We start from the raw sequence: 14,162 nt of genomic DNA on the forward strand, positions 1-14,162 counted from the left end.
GACAGAGTACGGATTACTCCCTATACTTTTCTGAGGGTTTCTTCAGAACTTTCTGAGGGGCTGCCTGGGTGGCTCAGTTGGTTAAGCATCCAACTTTTGGTCTCAGTGCAGGTCTTGATTTCAGGGTTGTGAGTTCAATCAAGAGCTGCACAGAGCCTACTTAACAAAAAGAAAAGAAAGAAAGAATTTTCTGAGAGTATCTGCTTTATTCTCTAGAAACTGAAGAAAGGAGAGACACTTTGTGGTTTGTCAATAGGGCATTCAGTCTACAGGGCTGCCCCATGGGATGCAAGGGCTTTAGGCCAATTAAAACAAGTACTAATCTGGAAGAGCATCAGGGAGGGGCTCCCACTGGACAACGCTAACAGACAGGCAAGGGGAAGAAGGGAGCAAAGCCATGGCAGGGCTGTAAGCCAATGGCTAGGGTTACTTGCATCCCTCCATCCCACCTCCTTCACAAAAACCTTGAAGTGGCTCCTTTACAACCACCAAACATTATATACACTATTTCTTGCACCAAAGCCTAGAGATGATGTGGGTGTTTTATTTACTCTAAGCGTTAAGAACCTAATAAACACCAGCTCTTCACACATGTGTCACCTTTAGCTTTGACTGTGCGATACCTGGAATACAGACCCACCAGCCCACTAACTCTGGGGACACTGCCTTTCTCTCTCCCACTATAGACCGGAATTCAGCTCAAGCGCCTCACAGTGGGGCCAGAATGCACAGGTTCTTCTCACCTGAGAACTGGGGGTGAAGGAGGGTCTTACCGAGTTCTCCTTCAGTTGCAGCCCTTCCCCATTGGGAAGGGAGGACCGTCTCTTAGTGGAGTTCCTGTTCGGGGTTGAGGTAATGGCCCCTGCTTTCTTCTTCACAGTGAGTACCTCACAGCTGGCTTGGTCTTCATTGTATGTGCTCTTCCCGGCATTGATAACCCTGGGGAAAGAGCCAGAGGAGTGGTCAGTGATTTCTGGAAAGCTCAGAGCTCAGTCTCAAGGGTCAGCCTGGGCGGTCTCCACAACGGACACAAAACTAAAGTTCTACCCAGTACACAGGACCCTATGGTCCTGGTATGTTCTGTGCCCGAGTAAACTAATTTTTCTACAAATGGAATGACACTAGCACACACTAAAACATTTACTAAAGCATTGTTTTGAGCCCAGCTCACCTTCCCAGGTGTCTGACAGATGTAAGCAACCTCCCCCTCCTCCCAATCCATTTTAGTCAAAACACAGGAGATAATCACTCTTTTGGCCATTACAAAGAAGATAGATAGGCAGGCTCCTGGAGTTCTGTTGCATTTCTCCAAGTGATAAAGAGCAAAACCCATCATCAATCTTACAGAGAACAAGGCAGTGCAGGAATTTACAGCACGCGTAAAATCCAAGGGAACGGAGAACCACATTCCTTTACCGCTATGCCCACTTTTACTTTACACACAGAAAACTGAATGGATCAGAGGTTTATTCTTTTAAGAGTATCTTTAGTCCTTCATTTTTTTCTCCTGTGGAATAATGCTCATCACAAGGTGCCACTGCATTGGGCCTCAGGCAGTCTGATTTGGACATGTGACCATATGATATTATAGCATCTTGATAATGCTTCGGCCTAATTACTAAATGTTTTAAGCATAGGAACGCATTAGAAGAACATGCCACATTTATATACACAATGGAATACTACGTGCCAATGAGAAAGAATGAAATCATGCCATTTGCAGCAACATGGATGGAACTGGAAGGTGTCAGGCTGAGTGAAATTAGAGAAGAACAGATATCCTATGTTTTCACTCACATGTGGAACTTGAGAAACTTAACAGGAGTCATGGGGAAGGGGAAGGGGAAAAAATAGTTACAAACAGAGGGAGGGAGGCAAACCACAAAAGACTCTTCAATACAGAGAACAAACTGAGGGTGGATGGGGGGCGCGAGAGGAGGGGAAAATAGGCAATAGGCATTGAGAAGGGCACTTGATGGGAGGAGCACTGCGATGAACCAGGGGAATCTACCCCCAAAACCAGCAGCACACTTTACACACTGTATGTTAGTCAATTTGACAATAAATAATATTTAAAAAAAAAAAGAAGAACATGCCACATCGTTCATATACCTTTTCTGTATCAGGTGACTGCAGACTGAACTCTTGGGTTTCAGCATCATTTTCTTGTTAAGTAATTAATTAGCAGCTAAAATAGATCTCCCTAAAGAGAGCTCTCTTTAATTTGCCATTGGCTGGGTTTTCTTTTCAAAACTTCCACTGTGTCACAGTAGGTGATAGAGTGGGTGTGCAGAGAGGATACAGAATTCAGTGGCAAGAAAAAAAAAGATGGCTTTTTTTTTTTTTAAGGTGAGACGGTTGGAGATCCACTCTGTCAGTGTGATCCATACACTACTCTATCAACTCCCTCCTAAGTATAGATAATCCTTTTCAAGTACTTTTTCTTTTACTTTTAAATCCTGAAATAACTATAGACTCAGAGTAAACTCCAAAAACAGTGCAGAAGAGTTTCATGCATCCTTCCCCTAACAATATTATTTCACAACTTACAGTGTAATATCAAAACAAGCAACTGACACTGATGAAATACTGTCAACCAGGCTGCCGACCTGATTCAAATGTAACCGTTTTTTTTTTTTTTTTTTTTTTTTTTTTTAATACCAAATGGCTCTTGGTACTGAAAACTGCATGGGTCTCCATAATGCACACACACCACAACCAAACAGGAAACAGAGCACACATGTGGGGCCTGAGTGCCCCAAGAAATAAGGGAGTGTGTTTCAAGCATCCTTCTGCCAAACCTTGAGACATGCTTCAGTTATTTTAACGTTTACTTTATATTTATTCTTTGGAGCACCTAGGTGGCTGAAATTAAGCATCCAGCTTCAGCTCAGGTCATGATCTCATGGTTCATGAGTTCAAGCCCTGCATCAGGCCCTATGCTAACAGCTCGGAGCCTGGAGCCTGTTCTGGACTCACTCTCTCTCTCTCTCTGCCCCCCCCCCCACTCATTCTCTGCCTCTCAAAAATAAACGTTAAAAAATTTTTTTAATAAAAATTTTTTTTAAAAATACATCATTTTGAAAAAAAAACGCAATAATTTAGAAGTTCATTCCCACTGTTACACATGAAGACAGAAATGTTCATGGTCTGTATATTCGGCATTAAAAGCCTTTTCTTTTTAATTGACATCACTTGATTGGAAGGAGAATTGTTTTTAATGACGCATCGTTTGCAATTACTTATATATACATGTTATAGAACTTTCACTCATTTTACATACTACCCTTCTGTGTAAGGTTTTTAAAAAGCAGATTGCTGCTTACAGAGTTTGAAATTCACTGTCCTAGGGGCCTGCGTAAGGAGGTGGGGATCTGTGACGTCAAATCTGCCTCTTGTGTTTATGACACACACTTGCTGATGGAGGTATGGGGTCGGGAAAGATCAAGGCCTAGTTTTCTGCCACAGCTTCACTCTCTTTCCTTCAAAGAGGGCAAATTTTCATACGGTTTAGGTTAAAATGTAGTTTCATATGGTTTAAGGTACAAAGTGGCTACCTGCATGAAGACTATTAATTTGTCACACTTACCACATGAGCTAAGTAACTTACTCCAGGTTTCACAGCAAGGAGGTGCTACAGCTGGAATGCACCATGAGGTCTCCTGTGACCCCGCCCCCTTCAACCCAACCTCTATGACACATGGGGACTTGCACCAGCCTGTGGTGGGCAGAGCTGAAGTGTGTGGGGAGGAACAGAATAAGCAGATGGGGTGAGCTCAGTACCAGGCCCGACAGAAACAGGAATAGGCTCCCTCTTCTCTAACTATTGGAGAAAGGGCCCAGAGGGAGGATGAAGGATGGATGGGTTAGATCTGCCCGTCTTGAGAGGGGTCCACATTTAGTCCAGAGGTTTGCAGCTGGCGAGCCTAGTACAAAACATGCTTTGTCTAGGGGCACCCGGGTGGCTTAGTCAGTTGAGCATCTGACTCTTGGTTTCGGCTCAGGTCACGATCTCATGGGTTTTGAGTTCAAGCCCTGCATCAGGCTCCACGCTGACGGTACAGGGCCTGCTTGGGATTCTCGGTCTCTCAAAATAAATAAATAAACTTAAAAAAAAAAAACAAAAAAACTTTCACTAGAGTCAGTCTCTCAGATCTACCCTTGGAGAACCAAGCAAGGCAGAAGAAGCAGGTCTGAAATAGCACACCTGCCTCTTCTCAGTCACTGGTAGTGACTTCCCAAGCAATATGTGTGGGGTGGACTATTTGCTGGATGGGGATGTTACACTCCCTGTGTCTCTCCCTTGAGCGTCTTCTCCAGGGAAAGCCGAAGTGGAGGTCTGGCTGGGAAAATCAATTCGCGACAAACATCCCCTCCATCCTGTCCTCTGTACGATATCCTAGCTGCTATTTCCGGAACTTGGCATCACCTTGACCGTTGGCACCTCAACTTATGCTGTAGTCAAGTCTTTTTGTAACAAAAAAAGCATCACTGGTCTCCAATAGCTACGTTGCCAGGCTGACTCATCTGCCACTGCTGTTTTCTAACAGTCAACTAAGCTACTATAATTACACAAATCCTGACTCCCGGGTCATCTTGAAAGGGCTTTATCTCCTACCTCTCTTAGTGGATATTAAACTCCAAAGTCTTTGACCTAACTTCAGCAAGAAACCCTAGAAACTTTATTTTATGCATGAGAAGCCTGGGGCCCTGGAAGAGCCTGACATGCACAAGGTCACACAGCTAAATACAGCAGAGCTGCGAACACACTTGTGAGCTCCCAGCAATTTCTGCTTCAGCTCTCGGTTGTTTTATTTTCCTATTGTGTGTCTATTCTTATCGGCACTTGGTTCAGAGGGCTGTACTGCGATGACTCATCAAAGCCAGACTACTGTGACAGAACAATCACTGGTGGCCTTACTTTGCCATTTCACGTTGAGTACAGCTTATGAAAGACAGTAATGAGATACCAAAAAGTTAGAAATGTCAACCTGGTGGGAAGACAGCAACCCCAACCCTGGAAACTTCTTGGGTCAAATATCTGATTGTTATGCAGATGTTAAAGATTTAAAGCCACTGCCTTTTTTAAAAAACACAACTCTTGGGGTGCCTGGGTGGCTCAGTCGGTTGAGGGTCCGACTTCGGCTCAGGTCATGATCTCGTGGTTTGTGGGTTTGAGCCCCGAGTCGGGCTTTGTGTTGACAGCTCAGAGCATGCAGCCTGTTTCGGATTCTTTGTCTCTCTCTCTCTCTCTCTGCCCCTTCCCCGCTCGCACGCTCTCTCGCTCTCAAAAATAAACAAACATCAACAAAAATTTTAAAAAACCACAACTCTTGTCCCATATTTTATACTATTTCAAACTCCCTACTCCACACAGCTTTAGTGCAAAGACCCAATTCTTCTTAACTTACCTTGGCTTTAAAAAGCTTGGCCTCTCTCAACTTAAATATTGTTTACTAAATGTAAGTGAAACCTTCAATTCCTCTAAAAGTAAATTGGGAAAAACTCTTATTCTCAAGCTGAGGAGCTTCGCGATGTTAACAGATTCAATAACTTTATTTAATCTAAGCAGCCAGATTAGTAGCTACACTCACTTCTTGTCTTATGCTCCAGCAGGAAGTCGGCACTATCCTGAGATGAAGAGGAATGACTGTAAGATGTGCATTCTTCATCTAAACATGATACTTATTCTGAAGACTTCAAAACAAAATGCTGGTGGACCATGAAATGTCCTATCTTTAGTGATGTCATTTTCCAGTTTCCTACAAAGAGGGAAAACATCTTCCTTGGAATTGAACTGGAGGCAATAAAGAATAGCCATTAAGAACATGGGCATTCTGCCTGCGAACACAGCACACGGCAGGTGCTCAAGCAATGTTTGCTCAGTGAGTGAATGAAACGGAAATCAAGTCTGCTACTTCTGAAATATGGCGTAATAATCGTATCCTACATTTGTTGAAAATGAGCTATGTGCCAGGGAATGATGTTAGCATTTTACATGTGATAATTAACTCATTTGAGCCTCTTGTCAGCTCTGCGAGTGAGCCACCACTGTTGTTCTTTGTAAAGGGAGGGCACAGCCAGTGTCCAGTCAACTCACTTAACTTCTACAAACCTCAGGTCCTGAGCAGTACGTCACGGATTAAATGAGAGTTGTTAAGTTACGTGTGTTGGGGGGGGGGGGGGGATTTCTGGTCATCCATAAAGAACTGGAAAAATTTGAAGTTAGGATTACAGTTCAGGTGGGAGGATTCTTGGGAGGATCTACGGGAAGAGTGGCTACTGTCTCTTCAAAAATCAAGAGTTTACACCCAGTTCTTTCATCTCGTAGAAGACGCATTCGCCTTGGGAGAGACCTGTGACAAAATTCATCTTAGGACTTTGTCCACCTTCAATTGAACCCAAACACCGAGATTTCTTCCCCTTGTATAAAACAGTTAAACGCGGAATTTTAAGGACTTGGAAGTCAAAAATTCTATGTGTGTATCAGATACAGCTTAAAGCCATGACCTGAGTACCAGACATGATATAACCAAGAGACCACAGAAATAGAACCTGTTTTAAAAAAGCAAATGATTTTCTGTGCCACTGTCACACATTTAAGAAACCTGTTTTTTAGGGCGCCAGGGTGGCTCGGTTGATTAAGCATCAACTTTGGCTCAGGTCATGATCTCGTGGTTTGTGGGTCTGAGCCCCGCCCGCATTAGGGTCTATGATAACAGCTCAGAGCCTGGACCTGCTTTGGATTCTGTCTCCCTCTCTCTCTCTGCCCCTCCCCCACTCACACTCTGTCTCTCTCCCTCTCTCAAAAATAAACAAACATTTTAAAAAAATTTTTAAAAAGAAAAGAAAAAGAAACCTGTTGTCCTTCTTTCTGCTTCTAAAGTACTCTGGTCATGGGGCACCTGGATGGCTCAGGCGGTTAAGTGTCCGACTTCAGCTCAGGTCACAATCTCTCAGTTCTCCAGTTTGAGCCCCACATCGAGTTTGCTGCTGTCAGCCTGTCAGTGCAGAGCCTGCTTTGGGTCTTCGGTGCCCTTCGCCCTGCCCCTCCCCCACTTGCACTCTCTCAAAAATAAGCATTTAAAAATTTGTTAAAAAAACATACTTCAGTCACACATTTTTAAAAACAACTGAATTTCAGCAGTAAACTCCTGGTTTTAATCGCAGCCGTTTAATTATCAAGTTATCTGCCTTATCATCTGCTCAATATCTTGACTACAAGGACACTTATGTGACTGTAGGACATAGAGAACCTATTACTAAATTCAGACAAATAAGTACTCTCAAGTATACTCAAGTAGTGAGCCTTTGTCACAAAGAACACAGGCTCAGAGAAAGCAATGAAACCACTTCCAAAAGGATTGACAAAGACAATCAACAGAGAATAGTCACAAGTGACATTTTCTTTGAAGGATTCCACGCATCACGTCCCTTGCCAGCACTTGACGGTGTCACCTCATTCATTACCCACCTCCTCCCTGACCGTACACACGTGAGAAAGTGCGACAGGGACAATGGTCAGAAAGACCTAGCAACACCTGGCCTCTGCTGATTACTAGCCCTGGCTGCGTGTTCTCGGGCAAGTTACTTTTGCTCTCCAAAATGCCGAGAAGAGCCCTCTCCGATCACAGCACAGCGTGAGAAGTAAATGCCCCGCATGGCAAGTGCTTCAGTTTCTGGCACACAGCGAGCACTCAGTGTATATTACTTATTAATATTAGATCAAATACAAAGCCAGCTGCTTCTTCTGTTGGGCCCGGGGGTTTTATCCAGTCCTGTAAGTTTGAGGAGACTCTCCTCCTCCCTCCCCTTTCTTTTAGTGTCCCTCCGCCTGCCTCAAGGACACATGGCCACCTCCAGGCATCCAGAGGCTTCAGGTGGCATCACATGACACTTTCCACAACAGGGACCTTGAGCGAGGCCGTCTGCTCCTCTGAGCCCTCTTCTCAACATTATTGCAACATTGAAGTCACACGTGACAGTGTTCTGTGCACAGGAGAGCACTCGCATGATCATGCCTGCACCACTTCTAGGCTCCCATCCACACCTGCCCACGGATGCCGTTTCTGGGCCCCCAGGCTCCTGGATTCAAGAGCTCAGGCGGCACACCCACAGAAAAAGACCGAAGACAGGATTTGACTTGGTTGTTTTGGTTATTATTATATTACATCATGGTTGTTTTGTTTTGTTTAGAGAGAGCACACACAAACAGAGGTTAAGGGCAGAGGAAGGGAGGGAGAGAGAAGGAGAGGAGTTAAAAGAGAGAGAGAGAGAATATCTCAAGCAGGCTCCACACTCAGGGCAGAGCCTGATGCAGGGCTTATCCCACAACTCTGGGATCATGATCTGAGCCGAAATTAAGAGTCGACTGAGCTACCCAGGTGCCTCTATTGCTTTGTGGGTTTTTCGGTTTGTTTTGCTTTAATGTTTATTTTTATTTTTGAGAGAGAGAGATCGCCCAAGCAGGGGAGGTAAATCTTTATTTGAAATCTGAAGCGGGCTCCATGCTGAGAGCAGAGAGCCCTGATGCAGGGCTAGAACTCATGAACCATGAGATCACGACCTGAGCAAAAAGTCACTCAACTGACTGAGCCACCCAGGCACCAACCCCCCCTCCATTGCTTTTGCTTTTAAAGGAAATAATGGCCTGAACACTCTAGGCTAAAAAGTTTACACTAGTGTTAATACTGCTAAGCAGGCAGTAATTACACTGGCTAAGAAGGCAGAAGTAATTTATAAAGGACATCAGGTGTAGTGAGATATTGCTGATTCATATATAATTGAGAAGCAGACAGCAAAAGGCTGTAGGGGGAGGGGTGGGAAATGAATCATTTATGGAAGACTAAATACAACTATTGATTATTAAAATCCTCTTTTCTAGGTAACCTCCTAGGCAATGTTTCCTGTGACACTCAAGTGGTTACTGACCTCCCAGATAGGCAGGTAGGCTGGAATGTAAGGACGACTTAATTCCTAGCTCCAAGGTAGTTAATAATCACTCATTCTTGGTATACTGGAAAACCATGGCTCTCACCAGGAAGCTAAGCCTTTGATAATAGCCATCAGCAAAAAGAGCCAAAACATCCATGGAGAATAATAGCTTCTTCCAGAGAGTTCCAGCCACCTCCGGGTAGGAGGGAGAACAGGAGGTCATCCCAGCCCCTTCAGTTAAAAGTCAGTCAGGGGTTACCAGGCAGTAAAAAGGATGACAGGAAGTGGAATTCTCTGGGGTGTTAGGCTCTCCTCACCTTTTGGAAGGTGACTACCAACACCTAGAGGAGGCAGCATGGTGAACGAAGATAAATCCAGGTGGGAAAAGAGCACATACATGCACATCTTCTCCATTAGACAACCTTACCTCTGGTTCCCAGGCTCTGTCTATGGGTAGGCAATGAAGGGACGTGACCAATCAAGCATTGCTAAATGGGGTCTCAAGAGCCACATTCAGCCCCCATGGAGGTGATTATTTTTAAATTTTTGCCAACAAAATACTTTTTAAATGTTTGCTTATTTTTGAGAGAGAGAGAGAGAGAGAGAGAGAGAGAGAGAGAGAGAGAGAAGGTTCAAGTCAGGGAGGGGCAGAGAGCAAGGGAGACAGTCAGAAGCAAGCTCTGCACCATCAGTGCAGAGTCAAGTGCAGGGCTGATCTAACGACGGTGAGATCAAGACCTGAGTCGAAGCTGGATTCTTAACCAACTGAGCCACCCAGGCGCCCCATCCATAAAATATTTTTGAAAACGTAAACTAGTTGCCAGTATTAAAAAGTTGGGATATTTACATGAAAATCCTTATTTTCCTATTTCTCTTGAAAAACAGTACATCAGGTTTTACTCCTGTCCCAGTGTCTTCTGGCAACAATCAGAGACAGGACACCCCAGACCTCACTCCGTCTACTGTGACATTTACGTCACCAGCCTGGCCCCATGGGCATTTGATTCTGCAACCCTGCATCCCGATCTCTGGGATTTGATAAGTAAACCAAGAAAATTGTTAGATAAACAGTATACAGATTGAAATCATTACTTGAAAAATATTTACTATGGAACCAAGTAGGGTTAAACCAAGAAGACTAGGATGTGGTTTCCACTCTCAAGGAGCAGGCAGTCATCTGTAGTTGGGAGACCTCCTTACAAATAACTATCATTTGTTCAGATTGATGCCATCCTCAAGGTGTGTGTCACAAAGGGACCTGAGAATACAGAAGCGGAGACACCTCTGTAACACAAGAGTCGGGAAAGTATTACAGATGAGGTGACATCTGAGCTCAGCCTTATGGAATGAAGGAGGAAATCAGAGAGCAGGCAAGGAAAGGCTCTCCAGGCAGAGGAACAGTCTGTAAAAGAGTGATGCAAACTTTATAAAGAGGGGCTGGGTATGACCTAAGTATAGGCTTGGTGAGGGTGCTACATCAGAACTAGACCGTAAAAGGGGTGCCTGGGTGGTTCAGTCAGTTAAGCGTCTAACTTCGGCTCAGGTTATGAGCTCATGGCTCATGAGTTCGAGCCCCACATTGGTCTCTGTGCTGACAGCTCAGAGCCTGGAGCCTGCTTCAGATTCCATCCCAGTCTCTCTCTGTCCCTCCCCTGCTTGCGCACTCTCTCTCACGCAAATATAAACATTTAAAAAAATAAAAAAATAAAGAACTAGACCGTGAAATTCTATCAAGCTTTATCCTTATGACCCATGGGATGAATCTAAAATTGTTTAAAGAAAGCATTCTTAAGATCAAAACTATTTTGGAAAACAGCAGTAGTGGTTCAATGGAGGACAGTTTATAGAGGATAAATGACAAAGGCAAAGTGATCAGCCAGGGTCTCTTATATTAGTCCAGGTGACAAAGGGGTCGTGAATCAAGCACTGACTCTGGAAGGAAAAAAGGGAGGGTTTCAGAGGAGCTGAAACAATAGAGAATCCCAGGAGGACCTACTGGACAAAGGTCATGGAGGAGAAGGGAGCAAAGAGGAGGACTCTTAGGTTTCCACTGGCAGAACGAGCAGACAAGGTAAGCTGATTATGAACGGTGAGGAGAAAGTGAAACAAATCTTAGGGGTGGGGAGTGCTGGAGGAGGAGATCATGACATTGGTTTTAGGTTAGTGAACACAAAATTCTTGGTACCAGACATTGCAAAGGCAGTGGCAGCCCACTTTGACTTAGTGGGCATCAGCAAACTATGGCTCGTGGGCCAAACCTAGCTCCCAAGCTAAGGATAGCTTTTACATTTTTTTTTTTTTTGTATGGTTCCCCAAGCTAAGAATGGTTTTTACATTTTTATGTATGTGAGGGGAAAGAAAAATCAAAGTGCTATTTTAAGACACGTGAAAAGTATATGAAATTCAAATTTCAGTGTCAATAAAGTTTTATTGGAATACATCTATGCTCATTCATTTAAGTATATCGTGGCTTTCCAGGTACAATGGCAGTTCAGTTTCTGCAGAGACTGCCTGCAAAGTGTGTGTATGTGTGTATGTGTGTGTGTATGTATATATATATATATATATATATATATATATATATATATATATATATACATACAAAAAATGTGTGCTGACTCCTGAATTTAACTATTAGATTGAATGCTCTAAAATTGTTGTTGTAGGTCAAAAACAATCAAATACTGACCATTTTGTGTCATTACACGTAATAAAGAAGTGAGCAAAGATATCAACTTGAATAGAATTTACTGTGCACCTTGGTGTTCGTAGTCACATTAACTTTGGATATACTTTGCTGCTGGCATTTGGGGGCCATCATTAGCTTCTATCTCCCTCACCAAGATAATTAAAACTAAAGATTAACAAAACTCAAGATCAAAAGAAACTATGCGGTCACATAGATCTCCCCACATACACAATGTTTTCTTCTTCATATTAGCCGTTGAAGAAATGAACTTTCAACAAAGCAAAGATAAAAACCAGAAAGCTGTTATCGGGCATTTCCTTTCCATTAGTCTCCAGGCCCTCTTGACCAAACCATTAATACTACCAAAGTCTAAGCTCCGCATTTAGATAAGGAAGTCTGCGCCCTGTCAGATGCTGGAACAATCCCCATTCAAGGATACAGTGCGGCTATGCTGGGGCCAAGTGACGTGCAAATAAAGCCTACCCAAACAGGACTTCAAGTTTGCAGCTTTTGCATTAAATAAAGCCAGTTTAGAACAATAATATTACTTGCATAAACTTCTACTGGCGATTAAGAAAGGAAAAAAAAGCAGTGTGCTTGAAGCTACTCTATATCCAAAGATAAGGTTTCCTGTATTTACCAGATGTATCAGTGCTATCAGCAGAGTCAGAAACACGCACTTTTTAAAAAACAAAAGTCCATCTCAAATGTGCAGTTTAAAAATGTGAATGTCAAAAAGGCTGAAACTGATAAAAATGAAACCAGAAGATAAAAAGACGCTAATCTCAACAGACAACAAATAAAACACATAACTTTTTAATCAGCAGTTTCCTCAAAAACTCCACACAACCCTGACTTTTCCCTTGCTCTGGGATAAAGAAAGTTCCTCACCATCTAGAGCTCCCCTATGTTCCTTTTTAATCTTAAGGCAACACAAGAACAGTAATTTTATATACAAGGTGGTAAGAAGGATGAAACTCTAACTTGAGAGTTCTGAGTCCTGGTTTTAGAAAAGATCTTTAAAAATGTGCTCTTCTATGAGAGAGGAAGGCCACTCATCCACCTGTTTTCAAGTGCACATGCCGAGTGGGCTTCACATACAACAGGGCAGGAAACAACAGCGGGGGCAGGCACACAGGTTTCTCTCTGCTAGAAATCTGGGAGGCAGTTAAGAGCAGAAAGACTCTGGAACCAGATTTCCCCAGGTTTGAAGGCTGGATCCGCCAATAAGTATCTGTGTGATTTGAACTTTATCTCCCTGGGCCTCAACTTCTCATCAATAAAATCGGGACAATGAAAAGTACTTTCCTCTTAGGGAAAGTGTCTGACCGTTAGAAAACAGCTCTTAATAGAGCTTTTACATCTAACAATTTATGGGTAATGCTTGTAACCTTGAACACGAGAAAGGTGGTGTCACTAGCCTCATTTTATTGGCTCAATCAATATGCTATAAAAAACAATTCAGTTCAACATCCTAGACAAGCTGTTCTGGCATTTGCCAGCAACTGAGGTTTTAAATGATGTATTGTGTTCACATAAATGAAGCTCTTGTAATTAGTTGCACAACAGCCTATAAATAGAACACAGGTATTGCAAGAAGGAATTGTGACATGTCACATGGTTTCAGCACGCCAACATACTTTTTCCAAGGCAAGCACAGCATTACTGCAAATGTACATTAAGAGCAACAATTAATTTCCCACTCATAACTTAAGTCATTGTTTAAAAAAAAACCCACAGAACGCTTTAATTGAAAATAATCTGCTTTGGAAAATCTTCATCTCTATGTGAACTAATTTGTAGAGACTGTTTTGTTTCCAGATTAAAGCCTGAATATAAGGGCTCTAAGTGGCTCAGTTGGATAAGCTTCGGACCCCGGGTTTCGGCTCCAGTCATAATCTCAAGGTTCATGAGTATGAGTCCCCACATCAGGCTCTGTGCTGGCAGTGCGGAGCCTACTTGGGATTGTCTCTCTCCATCTGTCTCAGACTCTCTCACTCTCTCTCTCAAAATAAATAAATAAACTTAAAAAATAATAAAGCCTGAATACAAAAAGTAGCCCTTTGAAAGCTGGTTGCTGTCTGATCAAACATTACTACCTTTGTCCCTAGACCCAAGGCCACGCCATTAACAATTCAACTCTCCCAGATTTACAAAATAAAGAATGTTTAAACCTTGAGGCCCCAGAAGGGCCAAGAGGGGTTCCATTTTAGGCAAAGTGATCTCTACACCCTCAAAAAGCTTTCTAGAAAGTACAATGAGGCTTTGCTATGGCCTGGAAGGAGACAAATGCACTAAGGAGGATGTAAACTATTTTTAATTGGATGCCCGGCATCATCCTTAAATAAAAAGGACTAGGGGGCTGCCAATATACTCCAATTAGTCAAAAAGTTATATTCCATATTGCTCTGTGTTGATTTTAGTTGTTTTCTTTATCTCCAGTCACATAGCAGGGAGTAGGCGTTCAATAAACATTAGTTGAATGAATGAACAAATGAACTTGTTTTCTCCATAACATCCCAAGAGGGACACTAGAATA

The 14,162-nt window shown here is 43.0% G+C and overlaps 1 protein-coding gene across 1 annotated transcript in view; it reads right to left on the minus strand.

Annotated features, from left to right (window-relative positions):
- PPM1H (protein phosphatase, Mg2+/Mn2+ dependent 1H) overlaps positions 1 to 14,162 on the minus strand; it is a 260,854-nt gene that overhangs the window by 155,198 nt on the left and 91,494 nt on the right. The window contains exon 2 of the mRNA XM_042947048.1: positions 774 to 939. Coding sequence (XP_042802982.1) covers positions 774 to 939 — 166 coding nt within the window. The remainder of the gene's footprint in view (positions 1 to 773; positions 940 to 14,162) is intronic.

Source organism: Panthera leo, chromosome B4 (genome assembly GCF_018350215.1).
Source record: "Panthera leo isolate Ple1 chromosome B4, P.leo_Ple1_pat1.1, whole genome shotgun sequence".
Taxonomy (NCBI): domain Eukaryota; kingdom Metazoa; phylum Chordata; class Mammalia; order Carnivora; family Felidae; genus Panthera; species Panthera leo.